The sequence below is a fragment of the Solanum stenotomum genome, chromosome 2 (genome assembly GCF_019186545.1).
Source record: "Solanum stenotomum isolate F172 chromosome 2, ASM1918654v1, whole genome shotgun sequence".
Taxonomy (NCBI): domain Eukaryota; kingdom Viridiplantae; phylum Streptophyta; class Magnoliopsida; order Solanales; family Solanaceae; genus Solanum; species Solanum stenotomum.
Window position 1 is genome coordinate 56,137,981 of NC_064283.1, and position 21,861 is coordinate 56,159,841.

Below are 21,861 nucleotides of genomic sequence, written 5' to 3' on the forward strand. Positions count from 1 at the left end.
ATGGGTAGTTTAGCTTGCTTGAGTGTATCCAGGTAACCTTTGGCTGAGAAAATTCAGACCTTATAGTCTAAGTTCATGCAGTTGGGCATCTCAGAAAAAAGATGAGGTGTTAGCTAGCATTGAAGTGAGGGCTACATTCATTGAGGAGATCAAAGCCAAACAATTTGAGAATGAGAATTTGGAGGAGCTTAGAAAGAAGATTGTGAATGGTAAGGCACAAGGGACCACTCTTGATACGGATGGTGTACTCAATTTTAAAGGGAGAATCTGTGTTCCTAGAGTAGATGACTTGATTGAGAAATTGTTGGCAGAGTCTCATGGTTCGCGATATTTTATTCATCCGGGTGTGACCAAGATGTATAGAGATTTGAAGCTAATTTATTGGTGGCTGGGCATGAAGAAAGACATAGTGGAGTTTGTGGTGAAGTGTGAAAATTGTCAACAAGTGAAGTATGAACATCAAAGGCCGGTAGGTTTACTTCAAAAAATGCCAATTTCGGAATGGAAGTGGGAAATAATAGCCATGAATTTTGTGGTTAGTCTTCCCAAAACTTTGGGGAAGTTTGATTCTATTTGGGTAGTGGTTGATAGATTGACCAAGTTAGCCTATTTTATTCCGGTAAGAATAGATTATAATACTGAGCAATTGGCTAAAGTTTATGTGAAAGAGATATTAAGGTTGCATGGGGTTCCCCTTTCTATCATCTCAGACCGTGGTACCCAATTCACATCTAAGTTTTGGAGGAAATTGCATGATGAATTGGGCACACAACTCAATTTTAGTACAACCTTCCATCCACAGACGGGCAGTCGGAGAGGACTATTCAAGTATTAAAAGACATGTTGAGGGCATGTGTGCTTGATTTTGGAGGGTATTGGGATAAATTCATACCTTTTTGTGAGTTCTCCTATAATAATAGTTATCACTCTAGTATTGATATGACACCATTTGAGGCATTATATAGGAGGGGATGTAGATCACCATAGGATGGTTTGAGGCTGGAGATGTGAAACCATTGGGGGTTGATTTAGTGAAGGATGATCAAGAGAAGGTTAAGAGTATTCAAGCTAAGCTTCTAGCAGCCCAGAGTAAACAAAAGAAGTATGCGAATCATAAGGTAAGAGACATGACATTTCAAACCGGTGAGAATGTTCTTCTTAAGGTGAAAGGGGTGATGAGATTTGGTAAGAAAGGTAATCTAAGTCCTAGATACACCGGTCCATTTGAGATTCTTGAATGTGTGGGACCGGTAGTGTATAGATTGGCTTTACCTCCTAATCTATTGGGTGTTCATCTGGTATTTCATGTGTCCATGTTGATGAAGTATCATGGTGATGGGGATTATATCATTAAGTGAGACTCAATTGTGTTAGACAAAGGCCTCCAATATGAGGAGGAACCGATTGTAATTCTTGATCGTGATGTACGTAAGTTGAGGACCAAGGAGATTATGTCCGTGAAAGTTGAATGGAAGCATCGTCCAATTAAGGAAGCTACTTGGGAAACCGAGAGAGACATGCAAGACAAGTATCCCCAATTGTTCGTCGATTCGGGTACTATTTTATTCCTTCCTTAGCCTATTTTCTTAAATTTGTCACTTAGGGACGAGCGATGGGTAAATTGGTATCTATTGTAACAACCTATGCCCGTCATTATAGAAAAGCCAATGGGGAAAATTTAGGGCCGAAATTTTTTTTCGGAGTATTGAAAAATGCTAGTCCAGATTTGGACAAAATCGAAGTCTATGAGGTGTAGGGAAATCTTGTAAACAATCGGGTGAAGTATTTGTGTTTTTTATTTCATGAGGGATATATAACTCGTTAAGGAATTCGTACGACTTTACAATATTGAATTCAGGTGAGTAGAACTCCCATAATCAATCTTAACGTAAAGGGTATTTTTTTAGCGTCGTCGGTTAGAGGAGTGTTGTGAAATGAGAACTTTGGAATTCTTGAATTAGCTCTCTGTCTCGCGTAACCCGCTTTGGTGCTGGGTTTTGCCGCTCTGGCGGGGTCGCTACAGCGGGGTGACTACCTTTGTGCGGGCTCGACGCGACTTAAGGTCGTTAATAAACCCTTAAACGACCTTATTTGGCAATTTTTTATTTTTAGAGCTAAGGAACAAACCCCAGACGACTCTTACTTGTTTTTCACCATTCTTGAGGCTAAAGGTAAGTTTTTCACTCCCCAAATTGTTTTTTGATCCGTAAAACATAATAAAATGAGTGAATATTGACGTGGGAGGGTGTTGTTATAGATTTTATGGTGGAAACAACCCTAATTTGGATAATTGGGATCATGAGTTTGATCTAGGGTTCATAGAATTGTTAGTAATTTGGGTAATTAGTGATTGTTTATTGATTCTCGTATTATATTGATTGTTTGTAGATCAAGAACAAGCGGAACGAATCCAGAAAGGGAAGAATCAAATTTCTTAGAGTTTCTAGCTTGCTTCAAGGTAGGTGATGGTTGTGATTCTATGATTGTGTGATGTATGTTTGTTCTTGCTTCATTACGATACTTGTATATGTATGAATGTTGCAATGCTGATCACACTTGTTGTAAATGAGATAGAAGAATGATGATTGCCATGAAAGCATGACTTAAATGTATGATCTTGATGATATACTTGTGATTGTGATTGTGGTGTGTTTAATGGATCGGTTGCCACGTTTCAGCATAACTAACTTGAATCGGTTGCCACATTCCGGCATAACTATGGGATCGGTGGCCACGTTCTGACATAATTATGGGATCGGATACCACGTTCCGGTATGCTAACTATTTGAGTTTGGGTTCCATGAGATGACTAATGATTTGATATAAAATTTAAAGTTGTTCGTTGTTCGTATATGTTGATAAAATTGTATATGTTGATATATATGCATGTGATTATAATGTTGTCTTGACTTGCTTATGTTGCACTTAGTGGGATAGCCGCGTGATCCTACCAGTACACTATGGTTGTGTACTGATACTGCACTTGCTCTTATTTTTGTTGAGTACATGGCATCTTCAAGCGACTACTGACAGACCTCTCTTAGGAGATCAGTGATCGTCGTTCGAATTCAAATGTGAGCCAATTCTTTCGGGTTGCCATGGAATTCTCTTTCGTCTATGTCCACCATTTTCGGACTTAGACATTTGTTCTAGTTAGTTGATTAGTTCATTATATTGGGGTTGCATCCCTTCTTGTTTAGACTTGGTTCATTGTTAGATGTTTTGGTACATTGACTTTCAAGTTTCCGTAACTTAAATGCCTTAGTTTTGGTTTAGTTGCTTGGTTTGAGTTGTAGTAGTGGTTCTCCCATCAAAGTGTTAGTGTGGGTGCCAATCACAACGGTCTGGATCTTGACAGCTTGTCAGTCCATCCACGAGTTGTTCTGGTGGCTCATATAATTTTATTTGAGACTTTAGATTTTCTGAAATTCTCAAACACTGACCCGATTAGGCATCAACGATCCATGGTTCAACTTTTCTACAACTTTTCAACTTCCAAGGAATTTTACACTTTTTAGGTGTTACAATATCTCCCCCTTGAGAACATTTCAAACGAGGTTCAACTAAGCATGAATAGAGTAGGGAAGAGACCTAATAGCCCAACATAAATTCAAATCACATAAGAATGCATAAACCAGCGAGTAATCAACTCCAAGCTAAAACATAAAGTTTAAAACTGCTTTCATGCATAAAACTACAAAAGAAACCCCAATTAGCAAAAAAAAAATTCATTGGTAAGTTGATCGAATTGATTGGCAAATTGATTTACCAACCAAATACCAACTGATATTAATCCGTTGCTAAAAGGCGCGTTGGTAAATATTACCAACCAATTTTAATTTGTTGGTAAAACTACCAACCAAAAATCAGTTGGTAAACAACCAACATCACAACCAAAGATGTTGGCAAATTTTGAAACTTGGCCTTGAAATTTCCGTTGGTAAATTCAGTAACAATTTTTTTTGTTCGAATATCGTTACTACCTTTACTAACGAATAGAAAAGGAGTTGCTAAATTTTGTTTTTCCTTATTAAATTCCATTGGTAATACATTGGTAATTATACTAACGCATAAGAAATATTGTTGGAACTCTGTTAGCAATTGTACTAATTAATAATAATTTGGCTAGCAAGTCTGATAGTAAATTTTTCAAGAAACATTGGTAAATGGTTGGTAATTTTAGTTATAGAAAATTTATGTTGGTAATTTACCAATGAATTTTAAATACGTTACTAAGTATGGTTATTTGTTTTTCTAGGAATTTTACTAATTGATTGTTAATTTGTTGGTAATATATCATTCGAGTTCAATGTTCGATTAGTAATTGATTGACAACTTGTTCAAAATATTACTAAATGAATGATTATTCTATAGTAAAATATTTATTTATAGCATTTAACAATATAAGAGCAGTAATATAAATCCTAAACTATTATTATCAATTTTATAAACCATAATTTGAATAAAACAATGCAAAATCTATGATAACGAATTAAATTAATTAAAATATGACCCCTATCAATATTTGATGATGTGTTTCTAAGCTTATGTAGTGTACAAGTCGACAATGCAACCAACTAACAAAACCGGCTTGAAGAATTTTATCTACTTCTTTGTGCACTTATTGCTGCATTTCATGTCTCATTTTTTCTCACATGTCATGCTTGCTCTCTTGTAAATTGGGTATACAATACATTCTTTCACCCGAGCATCCAAATCAGGATCTTGAAGCCAAAAAGATGAAGCGGATAATGCACCACAATTCCCTTAGAAAGTTGTCAGAGAAACAAGCTCGTAAGTGTTAACTCTACCCAGTTCATTTAATAAGTAAGTTTGTGAAAAAAAATTGTTGGAGGCTCAATGAATTACTTTGCAAGCTGACATGAAGATATGATCTTAGACTCTACAGTATTACGCTATGAAATCATGAAGAAATAGTCAGAGGAAACACAGGTGATATACAGTATTTAGCATCAGCCACGTGAGTTCACGACTTCTCTGAAGAAAATTTAATGTTAAAACGTACTCCTATCTAGGACACAACAACCCTTATAAAGACCGAGCAAAAAGCTAGATGCAATATATATAATATCTACTTTACAAACATTCAGTTCTAATAATTCATGGTGATAAATTACCTCAAACTCTTAAGGTGTTCTTTTGATATCACAATTTATATCCAGACTAATTATTTAGTGGTAATTTGTAATATTCAGTATCATCGAAGTGCAAGAATACAAGTAATACTTACTTGAGTCCTTGTAGTCGTCATTCAAAGAAGACCACATTTCTCGTAGTTCTATAAAGTTTCAGCTTTGAACGTCTAAACTCAAACTTAACTTAAGAAGTAATTAGCTAATTCGTTAAGAAATATATTTTAAAAAAATTAGACAAAATATGGCCAAGTACTAGATCCTTCTCCAGATCGACTAAACTATGAAACACTATGTTGCTCGAACTCTTTAAAATTGTTGATGCATCTATGTTGGATTCTCCAAAATGCACTTATTTTAGAGTATCTGATAAGCATGCATCGACGTTTGTAAGGAGTCCGAACAAAGTAGACGAATGATACAACTAAGTCTCACAATGAAGGCATTTGAATTATATCCAATAACACAACTTATCTTATATCAATTTTTTGTGAATGAATAATATTAAATGAGCAAGTGTTGTATTTACACATTACACATTAGTATTTGGCCTCAAACATGACCAAAAGGAATTAGATTTTCTAGGTAACGATATCTATTAAATTTAAATTACTTCCATAGAATATGATAACAAAAGTATCTAAGACAAATTTATAGTGTTAGTCTAGCAAGTAAAATTGTATGTGCTCTACCATAATGACATGTATGCACTTTCATCATATTGGTGAAGTTTGACAGTTAAATAGCATACACCATACAACTATGATTTAGTAAGCAAGTAAAAGTACTTGTACTATTGAAGAACCTAACGTCGATTAATTTATAGTGTAATTAGTCTAACATGGCAGATTGAAACTAATAGATGAATTATATCTCTACCCTAATGTTTTATATCTAACATTTTCACTGTACAACTATATTTTGACAGGAAGAACACATACATTTGTAAAACTAGTTTTTTGACACGTGCGTTACGCGTGATTAGTAATTCAAAAAAATATGTTATAGTAAATAGTATTTGCTTATTTTAGTGAAGGTTTGAATAATAAGCTTAACACAAAATAATATTGCAGATTCTTTTGTGAATGTTTAATGTGGATCGTCATATATATTTCTTTTTTACGCTAACCTTGAATATGGTAAATGAAAAGTTTTATTAGTTAAATGCAATAATGTAGTATATATTTATTTAATTTTGAAAAAAGATATTCAGAAACATATATCTACATCACAAGAGAAACTGTTAATAAAAACAAATGAATTTAGACGACATCATGTTAACTTCATATATTGAAACATTACATACTAATGTATATATTAAGCAACAAAATAATTATTATATCATCAAAATTATTTTCCTCAAGTATTCGAGATTATGGAAGGATAGAACGATTTCGTTGACCAAAATAGTGGTACCTGATATTCCGTTAAGCTTCGAACCCACTCAACGACAATAAATCACACAATTTTTTTAGAATTCAAGAAGAAGAAGAGTAGAAGATTAATAAAATTTGTAGTTGAAAAAGAGAGGAAGCCACTCTATTTATATTAAACAAATGGTAGTATGAAGAAGTATTTATTGTGTCTTATCTGAAAAGTCATGACCTTTTCGAGAAGTCACAACCCTTTGGAAAAGTCACAACTTATTGAAAAAGACAACTATTTGGAAAACTCACAACTCATCGAAAAATCACAACCCTTTGAAAAAAGTCACAATTCATCGAAAAAGTCACAACCTAAGTTAGAGATATTATAGTAATTTAATATTCAAGTTAGGAGTTCATGCTTTTAAGGTAATATAGATATAGATAGATATAGAATAGATATAGACTATGTCATTGATAGACCAGTAAATTAAACTAGTCGAGTGGAGAACTGATGTCCAGTTAGTTTTGGACCAAGCATGTTCATTTTTTCAAACAATAAGGATATACTTAATGCTAGGTGTAAACATGAGAATGAATTAAGCAAGAACCTTAACAAAAATCTAAGAAGATAACTTTTAATACTTGAAGTCACTTACATATGTGCTCTTAAACTTCTCGCCCACGAACTCATCATTCGCCTTTATACGTGTCTTCTTCAAAAGCTCGTGTGGATAAGGTGGCCGTCCGTCCTAGTTTCTTAGCCTAAAATTGAATTGCATCTACCACAATTAAACATAAGGAATAGCTTTGAAAAATATTATAACTTGAAACAATAAAGATGAATACACTAGCTAGTTGTCTTGCGTGCACCGGTGAGAGCAGGAGCCTCATGTATGGGCCTAGACCCCTCGCCACATTTCTTACTTAAATAATTTCTTCAACATTGTGCAGATTTGGCCTTACAAGACTATGTCTTCTAGTTATCTAGGCTTTCAGCTCTCTTAAATAGATGTCGGGATATATTCAAAGTTAGTTTCTCTTAAACAATTTCTAAATGATGCTTGCTTAATCTATGATGTAACATCAGTAGCTTTTGCTCTAAACTATTTCTAACTGTGATGTTTTCTAAATCACCTTCGATTGCACAATATAATACCATTGAAGTTTTAAAAAAAAATTGCACAGTCCTATCATTTTTAAACAGAATCAAGTACTTTCTGTAAATTTCATAAGTTACATACTTTATGTAAATTCCATAACCTTGAATGATGTGGCTTAATCTACTTACTTTTTAAAGAAAGTCTTTTATGAATTATATTGTATTATTAGTTAGATAAACATATATTGGAAGAGATAGTTACCTAAAAACAGTGAAGGATATAAAGAAATACAGTGAAATGAAAAGGGCCGGAAATTCCTCTATTTTAGAAAAAGGGATAAGGGTCTGAAAAATATCCCAACTTTGAGCGAAATTGCTATTACGATACCAAACTTTGTATTAAATTATAGAAAAATCTTAATTACACTTAATCATTTGTACAAAAAAATAAAATCAGCCAACTCTCAAATATCGAAAAGAACCTCGGGATTCGTTCAGAACCTTGTACACACAAATCACATATGTGAATTAATTATACTCAATGTTCTGGACTCAATGGAACCATCAAAACACAAATCTGACGTCTTCTCGATCAGACATCCATGAAAATCATAAAAAACTAACTCACGCCTAAAAATGCTAAAACAAGCTCGGAACCTCTCAAAAATCAACCAAAACCTCAATTGGACCTAAAACCATCCTCCGAATCCAACAGAACTCTCGGAATTCACGCCTAAAAATGTTAAAACAAGCTCGGAACCTCTCAAAAATAAATCAAAACCTCAATTGGACCTAAAATCATCCCCCGAATTCAACGGAACTCTCGGAATTCCGATCCGAGCATCTGAACCTCGAATATTGACCAAAGTCAATCCAAAGGCTAAAATTTCACGATTTCACAACTTAGGACCTCAAATCCTCAAAAGACTTGGAAACTAAAACGAAAATTTCACATATCAGATTTCACATTTCGGGAGTGATGGAGTCAACAAAAATTCATTCTGACACTTGAAACTCCAAAAGACACCGAAAGTCACATTCTGAACAACTTAGTCTTTCCAACTCAAAACTTACCAAATTCTCTACTTTTAACTCAATGTTTTCAAAACCAACTTTTAACTATAGAAAACTTGGGGTCACTATTGCGGGGGTGGGGGGGATGGTAATTTTCATGGAAAAATAAAAAATGACCGACTGGGTCATTACAATGTATTCCTTACTTGATCCAAGTACGATTGTGTTTTGTGACTCCTTATGAAGTAATAAGTAGGGGTGGACGTTCGGTTCTTTGGTTTGGTTTTTCAATTTGTGGTTTTAGAAAAGTGTGCACCGTATATCAAACCAAACTAATTTGGTTAGGTTTAGTTTGATGTTTTTAAATCAGTTTTCGGTGTGAATGAAAAATAAAATAAGGACAAAGTATAAGATACTTAAAAATTTAAAACTATGTTAAAAAATGATGTGTCTTATCGTGGACCACTTTTTGTGCTAACTAAAAGATTATATTTGTCTTTATCAAGAATATTGTGTCTCCAACTACTTCTCAAGAAAAACAAGTATGAAGACGGGTTCCTTTACATAATGTACATTGATAAAAATATGTTTAAGTTCCTCTTGAAAATTAATATTTAAAGTTAACAATTGAATTGTGCTTTTGTTGCTACTTTGATTCTTTCATGAATGATTTAATTGTTAGTTGAATTTTTATTTTTAGTTAAGAGAATGGCCCTATATATATATATATATATATATATGTCACGACCCAGACCGTCGTAATTGACACCCACACTAACACTCCGGTGGGAGAACCACTACTACAACCCAAACCAAGCAAATAATCTAAAAACTAAGGCACTTAAGTCAAACAATAAGGAAATAAAAATAGAGTTCCCATAAATTCTAACAATAATAACTAACAATGCGGAAGAATAACCTAGAACCTAAAAGTCAATGTATCAAAACAATCTAACAATGAACCAAGTCTAAAAAAGAAGGGATACAACCCATACTAATGAACTAACTAAACAAATGTCTAAGTTCGGAAATGGTTGACATAGACGAAAGAGAATCCATGGAAGCCTGGAAGAATTGGCTCACCCTTGAATTCGAAGCGACGATTCACTAATCTTCTAAGTGAGGTCTGTCAGTAGCCGCTTGAAGATGCCCTGTACTCAACAAAAATAAGAGCAAGTGCAGTATCAATACACAACCACAGTGTACTGGTAGGATCACGCGACTATACTATTAGTGCAACATAAACAAGTCAAGACAACAATATAAATAAGTCAAGACAACAATATAAACAAGTCAAGACAACAATATAATCACATGCATATATATCAACATATACACCATTATCAATAATTACGAACAACGATCAGTTTCACATTTTATATCACATCATTGGTCCTCTCATGGAACCCAAACTCTAATAGTTAGCATGCCGAAACATGGTAATCGATCCCATATTTATACCGAAACGTGGCAACCGATCCCATATTTATGTCGAAACGTGGCAATCCGATCCAAGTTAGTTATGCCGAAACGTGGCAACCGATCCCATTCACACACCACAATAACAATCACAAGTATATCATTCATTATCTCAGTTACAACAAGTGTGATCAACATTGCAACATTCATATACATACAAGTATCATAATGAAGTAAGAACAAGCATATATCACACAATCATAGAATCACAACCATCACCTATCTCGAAACAAGCTTGAAACCCTAAGAAACTTGATCCTTCCCTTTCCGGATTCGTTACGCTTGTTCTTGGTCTACAAACAATCAATATAATACGGTAATCAATAAACAATCATTAATTACCCAGATTACTAACAATTCTATGAACCCTAGATCAAACCCATTATCCCAATTATCCAATTTAGGGTTGTTCTGACTATAGAATCTATAACAAAACCCTCCCCTATCAATATTTACCCATTCTATTACATTCTAAGGATTGAAAAATGGATTCGGGGAGTGAAAAGTTTACCTGTAGCCTCAAGAATGGTGAAAAATGAGCAAGAGTCTCCTGGGGTACATTTCTTAGATCTAAAAGTCGAAAAGTACCAAAGAAGGTCATTTAGGGCTTTATTTAAGACTTGAAGTCGCATCGGTCTTGCTGCAACAGCCCTCACCCTACTATAGCGGCCCCGCCAAAGCAACCAGAACCCCCGCCCCAGCGACTTTCGCGTAACAGTGAGCTATTCGTCTTTCATCTACGATTCTGAGTCTCGTTGTACCCGCCACAACAACCATCATCCCGCTGCAGCGGCCACGCTAGAGCGTAAACTATCCCGCCAAAGCGATCCAAATGAAACCAGAGAGTTAATTAAAGAATTCCAAAACCCCATTTCCCAACACACCTCTAACCTACGACGATAAGAAAATACCCTTTACACTAAGATCAATTTCGGGAGTTCTCCTCGCCTGAATTCAATTTCGTAAAGTCGTACAACTTCCTTGACGAGTTAAATAACTACTTATGAATCAAAACCATAAAAGATCCACCTGATTGTTACCAGATTTCTCTACACCTCAAAGACTCTGACTTCGTCCAAATTTGGACAAGGTTGGGAAAATACAAATATTACAAAAAAGTTTTTTGGCCCCAAATTTTTTCCCGCTGGATTTTCTATAACGACGGGAATCGGTCGTTACAATAGATACCAGTTTACCCATCACTCATCCCCGAATGAACTTTTTATAGGAAAAATAGGCTAGGGAAAGAATGTTAAGGATACTATAATAGCTAATTCGCAACAATTATCTAAAGTTTTATAATCCGTAGGTCTAAACAAGAGATAGAGAATCAAGAATCTGAATGAATTCAAGGGCCCTAGTGGATGAAAGGAATCTACTAGTGAAATTCCACATGCCTGGTGATGAATTTCACGGAGAAATCTTTCTATTTTGGAGCTAAAACTGAATAAAACTTGTTCTGTTCTTGGAGGGGGCTTGGTCGACTCTTTTCTCCTCTTTTGCTCTAAGTTTGATCAATCTTGGTGAATGAATCTCTTAGGGTAAGTTCTGATTTAGTTAATTCGTTGATTGGATATCAGAAAGGGGTGTTGAGGGTCATGATCTACGGACCTGGACCATGGACCGTGGTCCCACCTACGGTCTGTAGGTCCCGTCGTGGGTCATGTCTCTTCTGGAAAATTTCTAGAAGAGTTGAGGTGACCAACCACGGACCCCACCTACGGTCCGTGGGGCAACTTACGGTCTATACGTAGTCTACGTTGGTGGCACCTGCAACTTCTGAAAATCTACAATTTATCCTTTTTTCAATCTGAGGTGTTACAATAGGGCTTCACAAAAACAAGCATAACTTTTTACTATGAGCTTGGATTTTATAATAACACGGTGGAGTTTGAAAAAGGATTCAATTATCTTTATTTTGATAGGTCATGGGCTACCTAATTTAGTTTTTTTAAAAGATATGACCGTTTGAAGTTGACCCAAAAGCCATTTTCCTCTAAATAGATACTGACCCTCACTTACGACAAGACCTACGGTCCGTAGGTCAAACCACAGGCCACTGTTCGACCGTGAGTGGGAACAAAGATCCATAAGTCTGCAACCCAACGACGGAACCCCACCTACGGTCCTTGATCTGACACTCGGTTCGTCGGTGGCTTCGGTTTGTTCTGACACCAGATCTTGGAAAGGTGCATTTTTCCATTTTCTCAAATCAGAGGTGTTAAAATTATTATTACCTTTTCGATCTCTCTTAAAATTGTTTGAACAATGAGTGTAGATATGAGACCTATGATAATGGACAATTCATTACATCACAAGAGGTAAATCCTTACTCCACTTTTTCTATTCTCTGTTGAGTTGCTATATTTTAGAAATCAGTGCTTTAGATCTTTATGTTGTTTGTGAATTCATTTTTCATTTGTTTTATGGATGTTGGGTACTATGATGTGTAATATATATGTTATTTTCTCAATAAAAAAAATTGCAATCATAGAATTCATATATGCTCATGACTTCATATTAATCTTTGTACTTATGGTGAGTTATTACATACACATCACATAAATGCTCCTATTATTGTTGATTTCCATGTTGTTTAATTGTAAGATTTTTATTTTTCTTATTCATATTACCCTTTTGTTTTTACACAAAAACCGAAGTCGAAGAATTGAATTTTAAGATTTAATGTCAATGCAAGACATAAAATATGCATCTACATATGTATTTCTATCTTTAGCTCCTTTCATACTCACTCGAACATAAATGACCGGAGGGAGGAGCACCAAATATTGCATTCTATATCTTGCTAAAAACTTGTGTATCATCGGACCCTACATTTTAGGATAAGAAATGTAGGCAAGAATATGTGTTAGTAAATAATGCACAAAGTATGATATCCATGCATAAAAGTATGAAATCATTCTAAAAAGGACATTTCGTGTGTTGGAATGTGTTTTAAGACTTTCGAACTATCTAAGGAGTCCTAATTGAAAGATGCAAAACTGATTCTATGTAATGGAGACTCCATGTAGCTTATATGTAAACTACTGATTTAAACATGAGGTAGGTTTTAAGCCCCAAAATATTGTGTTAAGACTCTTTCATGTAATGGACTTAATGAACTATAATATACTTGTGGGAATTAATTATAACTATTACAATCGAATGTAAAATATCATATGAAACATTAACGCAAGTAAATAATATATTAGTACCCAAAAGTAGATTAAAAAAAGAGATACACAACTTGTTAGCAAGATATAGAATGCAATATTTGGTGCTCCTCCCTCCGTTCATTTATGTTCAAGTGAGTTTGCAAGGAGCTAAAGATAGAAATACAGATATATATGCATATTTCATGTCTTGCACTGACATTAAATCTTAAATTTCAATTCTTCGACTCCGGATTTTGTGTAATAAATAAAAGGGTAATATGAATAAGAAAAATAAAAATCTTATCAGTAAACAACATGGAAATCAATAATAATAGGAGCATTTATGTGATGTGTATGTAATAACTCACCATAAGTACAAAGATTAATATGAAGTCATGAGCATATATGAATTCTATGATTGCAATTTTTTTTATTGAGAAAATAACATATATATTACACATCATAGTACCCAACATCCATAAAACAAATGAAAAATGAATTCACAAACAACATAAAGATCTAAAGCACTGATTTCTAAAATATAGCAACTCAACAGAGAATAGAAAAAGTGGAGTAAGGATTTACCTCTTGTGATGTAATGAATTGTCCATTATCATAGGTCTCGCATCTACATTCGTTGTTCAAACAATTTTAAGAGAGATTGAAAAGGGAATAATAATTTTAACACCTCTGATTCGAGAAGATAGAAAAATGCACCTTCCCAAGATCTGGTGTCAGAACCAATCGAAGCCACCGACAAACCGTGTGTCATACCATGGACTGTAGGTGGGGTCCCGTCATTGGGTTCCAGATTTAGGGATTTATGTTCCCAACCACGGCCAAAAAGTACGGTCTATGGTTTGACCTACGGACCGTAGGTCTTGCCGTAAATGAGGGTCAGTAGCTATTTAGAGGAAAATGGCTTTTGGGTCAACTACAAACGGTCATACCTTTTTGAAAAAATAAATTAGGTAGCCCATGACCTATCAAATTAAATATAATTGAATCCTTTTTCAAACTCCACCATGTTTTTATAAAATCCAAGCTCATAGTAAAAAGTTATGCTTGTTTTTGTGAAGCCCTATTGTAACACCCAGATTCAAAAAAGGATTAAGTGTGGATTTTCAGAAGTTGCAGGTGCCGCCAACAGAGACCACCTACGGACTGTAAGTTACCCCACGGACCGTAGGTGTGGTCCGTGGTTGGTCACCTCAACTATTTTAGAAATTTTCCAGAAAAGGCATTACCCACGACGGGACCTACGGACTGTAGGTGGGACCATGGTCCATGGTCCAGCTCCGTGGATCATGACCCTCAACACCCCTCTCTGATAGTCAATATACGAATGACAGGACGAACTGTCAGTCAACCTATGGTCCGTCGGTGGCCCAAACAACTTTTAAGTTAGAGTCGTTTTGGTCTTTTCCCCTATGCGTTGGACACCTAAACTATGTTATTTAACCCCTAAAATACGTAGTTTTGGTCATTTTAAGCCTAGTAACTAAATCAGAACTTACCCTAAGAGATTTATTCACCAAAATTGATTAAACTTAGAGCAAAAGAGGAGAAAAAAGTCAACCAAGCCCTCTCCAAGAACGCAACAAGTTTTCTTCAGTTTCAGCTCCAAAATCAAAAGATTTCTCCGTGAGATTCATCACCAGGTATGTGGGATTTCACTAGTGGATTCCTTTCATCCACTAGGTCCCTTGAATTCATTTAGATTCTTGATTCTCTATCTCTTGTTTATACCTAGGGTGTCTAGAACTTTAGATAATTGTTGCGATTTAGCTGTTATAGTATCCTTATCATAGTTTCATAACATTGTGGATTAATCCTTGCATGAAGTTCAGAACCTTAGTTTTGTAGATCTCTTTAGTTCATGAATTACACTTGCTAGGTCAGTTTAAACAGTTATGCATGCCTCATATTTCAAATGTTTTATTAACATTACTTAAATGTTGCATTCTCAGTTAGCATGTGAGAATATTGAGCTATCCATTATATTTCAGTTATGTTGCATTATAACTACCCTCATAGTCCTAGAACTATGTGCCCCCATAGGTTTATAACCATATGACATCAACCATAGAAAAGCGAATTGGGGGTAATGAAAAAAAAGAAAAAAATGGGAGAAAAGGGTCAAATGCCCCCTCAAGCTTTAGCCATATTTCCAACTACACACTTAACCTTTTCGGGGGTCTTATTACCCCCCTGAACCTTTTTATTTTTATATTATTTCACCCTCAGACGCTGATATGTCCACATACGTGAACTCACCTTCTTGAGGCGCGTAACAGCGTAATAAAATGTCCATGTGGAGTCCAAATAATCCTCCCAACGGTAACTTTACTCTTTATATAATCCATACATTTATTTTTTATTCTTTTCTCAATTCATTTATCTCCATCTCTTTTGTTCTTGAACAAAAGCTCTCTCTCTTCTTTGTTCTTCATCCACCATTTTCAAAGTTTGAATTTAGTTGTTGTATCTTCTCCAACTAAGATTGAATTTAGGGTTTGCAATTTTCTCAAATTTTCCAATTCGACAGCTTGATTTTTTTTTCAGTTTGTGTTATTAGGGTTGGTAATGTCAAATGCAAAATTGAATAAGCTATGCATGGAAGAATCAGACCCAATGCTCAAAACTATAGTACGATGCAAACATGGAAGTTTGTTGCATATGCAAACTTCTTGGTCGAAGTCGAATCTCGGAAGACGATTTTGGTCTTGCCCCTACTATGGTGTATGTGAATTTTCTTCAGTTGTTTGATTTTGTTGGGTTTAATTGATGTGAATGTTAATAACATTAATATTATTTTTTCAGGAGAACAATTGTCATTTTTTTCGATGGAGAGACACAGAAGAAATCGATCCAAGATCCCAATTTATCCTCCCAAAATTGGTCAACAAAATCAAAGAGTTGGAAGATGAAGTTTGGAGGAGACAGATTCAAATCAATGAGCAACAAGTTCTGATTGATAATTTGACAATAGAGAAGAGGTTCAAATGAAGAAAGTTGAAATGGTGTACGTTTGATTGGAAGGTCATTTTGTGTATTTTGATTTGTGTTGTTGCCTTGTTCATCAACAACCTATTTCAAAGTAGGGTTCATTCAAGTATTGAACTAATTGAATTGCCATAACATATGTGAGTAGTGAGTAGTGAAAGGAGTTGAAACTCTCTTTTGGTTGTCATATGTAATATGAGAAATTTTGTATATCAATATCATGAATCTTTTCGGATAAAGTAGTTGATATAGTAGTGTCTATATTACAACAAATACGGGAGAAATTGAATAAACATAACACCATTTGTAAAATAGAAGGCCTTTAATTGACATAATCGATTGTAAAACAGGCCTCACATAAGGTCAAACTACAATAAAAAACAAAAAACCAAAAACCAAAAACAAAAACATAATTTGATGTTCAAGACTAATACATCATCATTCAAAATGGGAAATATTTTCATGCCTACTTAAAACAGTACTACAATATCATTACTTTCTAGATTGGATTGTTTGAACTACTTCCTTTTGATTTTTTTCTTTGTTCCTCTCTCATTTCTTGAAGTTTTCTTGTTGAGATTGCCGATTTTCCATTCCATTTCAACTTGGGTGCAGTACTTGGTTTGTAACCAATATCACCAGTAACATCAACAAATTTTGTCACCTTTGTTGTACCAGTAGAGAAGATCTTACAACTTGACATCCCAGGCTGTATTCAAATTATGAAATAATCAGTGAGTGAGTTGAGTTTGTAGTTAAACATAAAAAAAATAGTATAATTGAATCAATAGAAAACACTTACATTAAGAGCTTTGAATCCATTTTCATCTTGAAACACACCCATTCCAATGACTGCTTGCCTTTTGTATGTGGTTGTGCTTCCCCTACCCCTTCCTCTTCCTTTGCTACTATTAGTTAACTGGTAATCAGCAGGTGTAGAAGATCCAACATGGTAATTAGCAGGTGATGGACATGTAAGAGGTGCACTAGCTTCTGCAGGTGGTCTTCCTCTTACGCTCTTTGCAGGTGCTATAGATGCATTAGGTACTGCAGGTGCAATAGGTGGTCTTCCTCTTGCACCTTTTGTAAGTGCTGCAGATGCACTAGGTGCTGCCAATGGTCTTCCTCTTGACCTCTTTGCAGGTCTTGGAGATGTACTAGGTGCTGCAGGTGGTCTTCCTCTCGACCTCTTTGCAGGTCCTGGAGATGCACTAGGTGTTACAGGTGGTCTTCCTCTTGACCTCTTTGTAGAATGCTCACCTTCTGTTTGTGCTTTCTATAAATATAGTTAAAAATAATTGTAGTTATTACATATGAGATCTCTATCACATACAAAATTAAAGATAAAGATGTTACCTTTGGTCTGCCTAAACCTGAAGATTTGCCATTTCCCTTGTCTGTATTTGATGGTTCTTCCCTTGTTGATGACTCAACCCTTTGTGGACATCCTCTCTTGTTGTGGCCTCTAACATTACAGTTACTACATGTCATGGCAAGTCTAGTTCTAGGTAGCTTTCCAGATTTTTTACTCTCACCAGCTTCCTTCTTTCTAAGTTTACCTGGCCTGCCAGGCATGCTTTTTATTTCTAGTGGTGCAACTGTGGGGTTAGTAGATACAGGCCACATCTCCATGTTTGTGACAGGTTGAAGGACATTGGCATAAGTCCTCAAGTAAGTTGCCTTACTATAGCAGTTGTCAATGTAGTCAAGAGGTTCACATTTCTTAAAGTAAATGGCAGCCACAGCATGTGCACATGGTATGCCTTTTAACTGCCATACCCTACAACTACAAGTCCACCTACCAAGATCCACACTGTGTTGAAATGGCCCTTCTTTCACTTCAAATCCATCAACTCCATTAAATTCAATATTACAATTCATTGACCTATTAATATTCTCCTGTAGTACCTTCAAAGACATTGGAGAGAAATCACACATCCAAGTATTTGTGAACTCTCTTAAGTTGGCTATTCTTGTCATCATCTTTACTCTTATCTCATCAAGCATAGTAATAATTGTCTTGTGCCTAGCTGCCAAGATCCATGAATTAAAGCATTCAGACATATTGTTGTCTACAGAATCACATTTTACTTGACTATTAAAGTAAACCTTACACCAGTACTCTATGTTGTAGTACATAAGATCATCCATCATTTTTTCTGGACCAAGTAACTTCATCTTTGCAACATTTTTCCTCAATTGAGATTCAAAGGTACTCTTTGCAATAGACCAAAACTGTTGTCTTCTTTGGAGACCTCTCCAGTCCTTAGCCCAGTTAGCTAAGATGTGTCTAGCACACATTCTATGTTCAGCAAGAGGTAAAATATTTAAAATTGCTCCTATTAATCCCTGTAATAGTTCTAGATATGTTATAATAACAAATATATGAAAATTGATAAAGATAAATACAAAATAAAATAGTACACATACCTTTTGCATATCTGTAATCAGGGTGAGATCTTCACCATCTCCTAGTCCTAGATCTTCCTTCAACAGTTTGATAAACCATGTCCATGTCTCTTTCTTTTCATACTCAACTACTGCCCAAGCAAGTGGCAGCATCTGGTTATTACCATCTTTGGCCACAGCAACTAACAATTGTCCTCTACAAACTCCTTTAAGAAAACAACCATCTAAACCTATGCACTTTCTACAATTTTGGAATGCCTTCTTCAATGGATCAAAGCATATGTAAAAGCTCTGAAATATTGGCCTACCAAGAGCATCAGGTTCACCAAGTTTAACAACACAAGTGCTCCCTGGATTGGTCCTCAACAATTCATCTTTATAGTCAAGAATTTTGCCAAATTCCACAATATGATCACCCATGATATCTTTCAACACTTTAGCTCTTGCCCTCCTAACAGTAGTCTTGCCAACATGAATTTTAAATTTTTTCCTTATCAACTCTTGCAACTTGAAAACTCTTATATTTGGCTGCTCATTAATCCTTTTTCTAAAGTGTGTAGATATGAACTTTGCATTACACAAATAATTTCTAGTTGTGCTGTTACAACTATGCTTTGGATTGTAAGTCTTTAACATGAAATCATTTGTTGTTTTGTCAAGACATGCAAACAAAAGCCATGGGCAACCTTCCTTGCACCTACATCTAACTCTTTTTGGTTCATTCACACACTTCTCTATTTGAACTCTTTTCTGGACAGCATATTTACTAACTGCTCTTCTAAATTCATTCACATCTGCAAAGACCATACCCAACTGCCATACAACTTTCTTGGCAGTAGGATCATGTATAATTTTTTGATTATTTGGTCTCCTCCTTCTTTTTACAGTTCTTGGTAAATTTACTCTTTCAGATTCAACACATTCATCACTAAATTCATCTTCATCTATTTCAAAACTTCCATCATCAGAACTTGCAAAATAAGGCTCATCACCTCCTAATCTTCCTTCAACACTTATTTTACTTGTTTGAGTTTCATCAAAACCTAAATCTGCTCCAGCTTCACCTACTGGTACCTCTTTAGTATCAGCTGGTACTCTCTCTTTTCTTTTTCATCTTTGAAAAGATCTTTTTTCAGCCCTCAACTCCCTAACCTCTTCGTGTACATCACTACCATAGTCCTCATTATCATCTCCCACCAATCCACATTCAGACTCAACACTATCATCAGTTGAGTAATCAGAACCCTCTTCTTCTAAGAAATCAGATTCAACAGGGCCTGAAACTAGATCATCAACATCTTCAATACTAGGATTTGCAGCAGAGACAGGAGTTGTAGTGGAAGGAGATCTAGGAGCAGCAGTTGTAGTGGGTGGAGTTTTAGTGGAAGGAGATCTAGAAGCAGCAGTTGTAGTGGAATGAGTTGTGGTAGTGGAATGAGATCTAGGAGCAGAAGTTATGGTGGGAGGAGTTGGGGTAGAAGCAGATCTATTATCAAAGGTAGTAAAAGGGTCTTCACCTACCCCACTTTGTTCATTTACTTTATTAAAAGTTGAACCAGATTCCTCCATATCCCCGTGAGGAACATTTTCTAATAAAAATAAGGGTGGGGTCCACAACGGCATCATCAATCAAGTGATTTACATATACCTCCACAATATCTCCATCTTCCAAAGAACAACTTAAGTCTAAAATATCCATATCATTATGAATATCTTCCAAAATACCACTGTTAGGAGGTTTAATACTAAATGTGCAAGTTGTTGTGTATCCTAATTCTTTAATGTAGCCTCTTAATTCAAAATAGGATAGTCTATCCACATCAACATCCAAAAACTCTGTAACTTGCCCACCACTGTAAACTAGTTGTCCACTACTCAAATCTAATACTCCACCATGATACCATCTTAAAGTAACCAAAGTAAATCCACTCATATCCTACCTGAACAAAGGTAACACTAGTAAGGAATGAGAAACTCCACTTTTTGAGATTGTACTTTACCAGTAAACTACAAGACTGTATAAATCACGAAAACAAGTAAATAACTATTAAAATCCCTAATAAACTACATACTACGACACACATATCAAAATAGCATTTGAATGCCAGTGCAACAAATGCCCTAAAAATCAACACTACCATCAAAACTAAAATCAAATATCAACATAACATTCAGCTGGTAAAGAATAACTTTCAATTAGAACTAACCCTAATAAACATTAAAAGGCCCTAAAAACCTCCACACTACAACACACCAGTCAAAATAGCATTTGAATTCGCAGTAAAAATAAAACCCTAATCAAACACTAAATCAAAATAGTATTTAGCTAGTAAAGATCTAACCTTTTCTCAGAAGAAATAGTAACTAAGATTTCCGAGCAACGTCAATAATGGAAGATCATAGAGAAAAGGAAGAAGAACTAGAGATTTAGGAAGAAGATCGTAGAGTTAATCTAAGGAAGAAGAATGAGGGTTAATTTGGTTCAAAGGTAAAGGTAAAGTTTTATGACAGGTGTCAATATGTGTGTCGTGTAAAGTCATGGGGTCCACTAATATATACGTGGACAGCGCGTGTATACAAACATTTTTTATAAATCTGGTTTATGTGGACACATCAGCGTCTGAGGGTGAAATAATATAAAAATAAAAAGGTTCAGGGGGGTAATAGGACCCCCGAAAAGGTTAAGTGTGTAGTTGGAAATATGGCTAAAGCTTGAGGGGGCATTTGACCCTTTTCTCAAAAAAATGGGGGTAATAAAAAAAAAGAGAGTATTGAGGGTAATAAAAATAGAAAGATTTTTATAATAAGGGTTTTCAATAGAAGAGTCAAATTCAACCAAGTTATACTTCTTGGATTGGAGGAATCTTTTCTTCGATACAACAATCAGTTACTTATGAATTGCTGATACACACTCAAAATCCTCTCTTTTTTCGCTACCTCCAATTCTTTTTTTATTACCCTCAATTCTCTCTTCTATGGTTGATGTTATCGCTAAACAAATATTTTTAGCTTTCTATTGAAAAAGGTAGCGATTTATGTCTATGTTGGACCAATAATGCTGATTCTTTTCTTATTTTGATTTTTATGACATATTTCGATTGATCAAAATGACATTCATTTTTTTAGGTCAATGGATGCTAGAATTCTTTGCAAATCTATAATTTTCTTATGATTCTTGG

The 21,861-nt window shown here is 35.2% G+C and overlaps 2 protein-coding genes across 2 annotated transcripts in view; both read right to left on the minus strand.

Annotated features, from left to right (window-relative positions):
- Positions 1–21,861, minus strand: part of LOC125856694 (probable methyltransferase PMT7) — a 93,222-nt gene that overhangs the window by 58,143 nt on the left and 13,218 nt on the right. The window lies entirely within an intron of this gene.
- LOC125854575 (oleosin-B6-like) lies at positions 16,773–17,905 on the minus strand. Its single transcript, XM_049534156.1, has 4 exons — positions 17,630–17,905; positions 17,223–17,549; positions 17,114–17,173; positions 16,773–16,982 (listed from the first exon to the last, which is right to left on the minus strand). Exons 1-4 carry the CDS (start codon positions 17,903–17,905, stop codon positions 16,773–16,775), a joined length of 873 nt encoding a protein of 290 aa, XP_049390113.1.

Excerpts from the sequence above, each read along its gene's own strand:
- LOC125854575 (XM_049534156.1), bottom strand. The coding sequence starts at position 17,905 with ATGGAGATGTGGCCTGTATCTACTAACCCCACAGTTGCACCACTAGAA. Across the intron at positions 17,174-17,222 it reads CATCACCTGCTAATTACCAT|GAAGAGGAAGGGGTAGGGGA; the intron begins GTTGGATCTTCT and ends ATAGTAGCAAAG. Across the intron at positions 16,983-17,113 it reads GCAAGCAGTCATTGGAATGG|CCTGGGATGTCAAGTTGTAA; the intron begins GTGTGTTTCAAG and ends ATTTGAATACAG.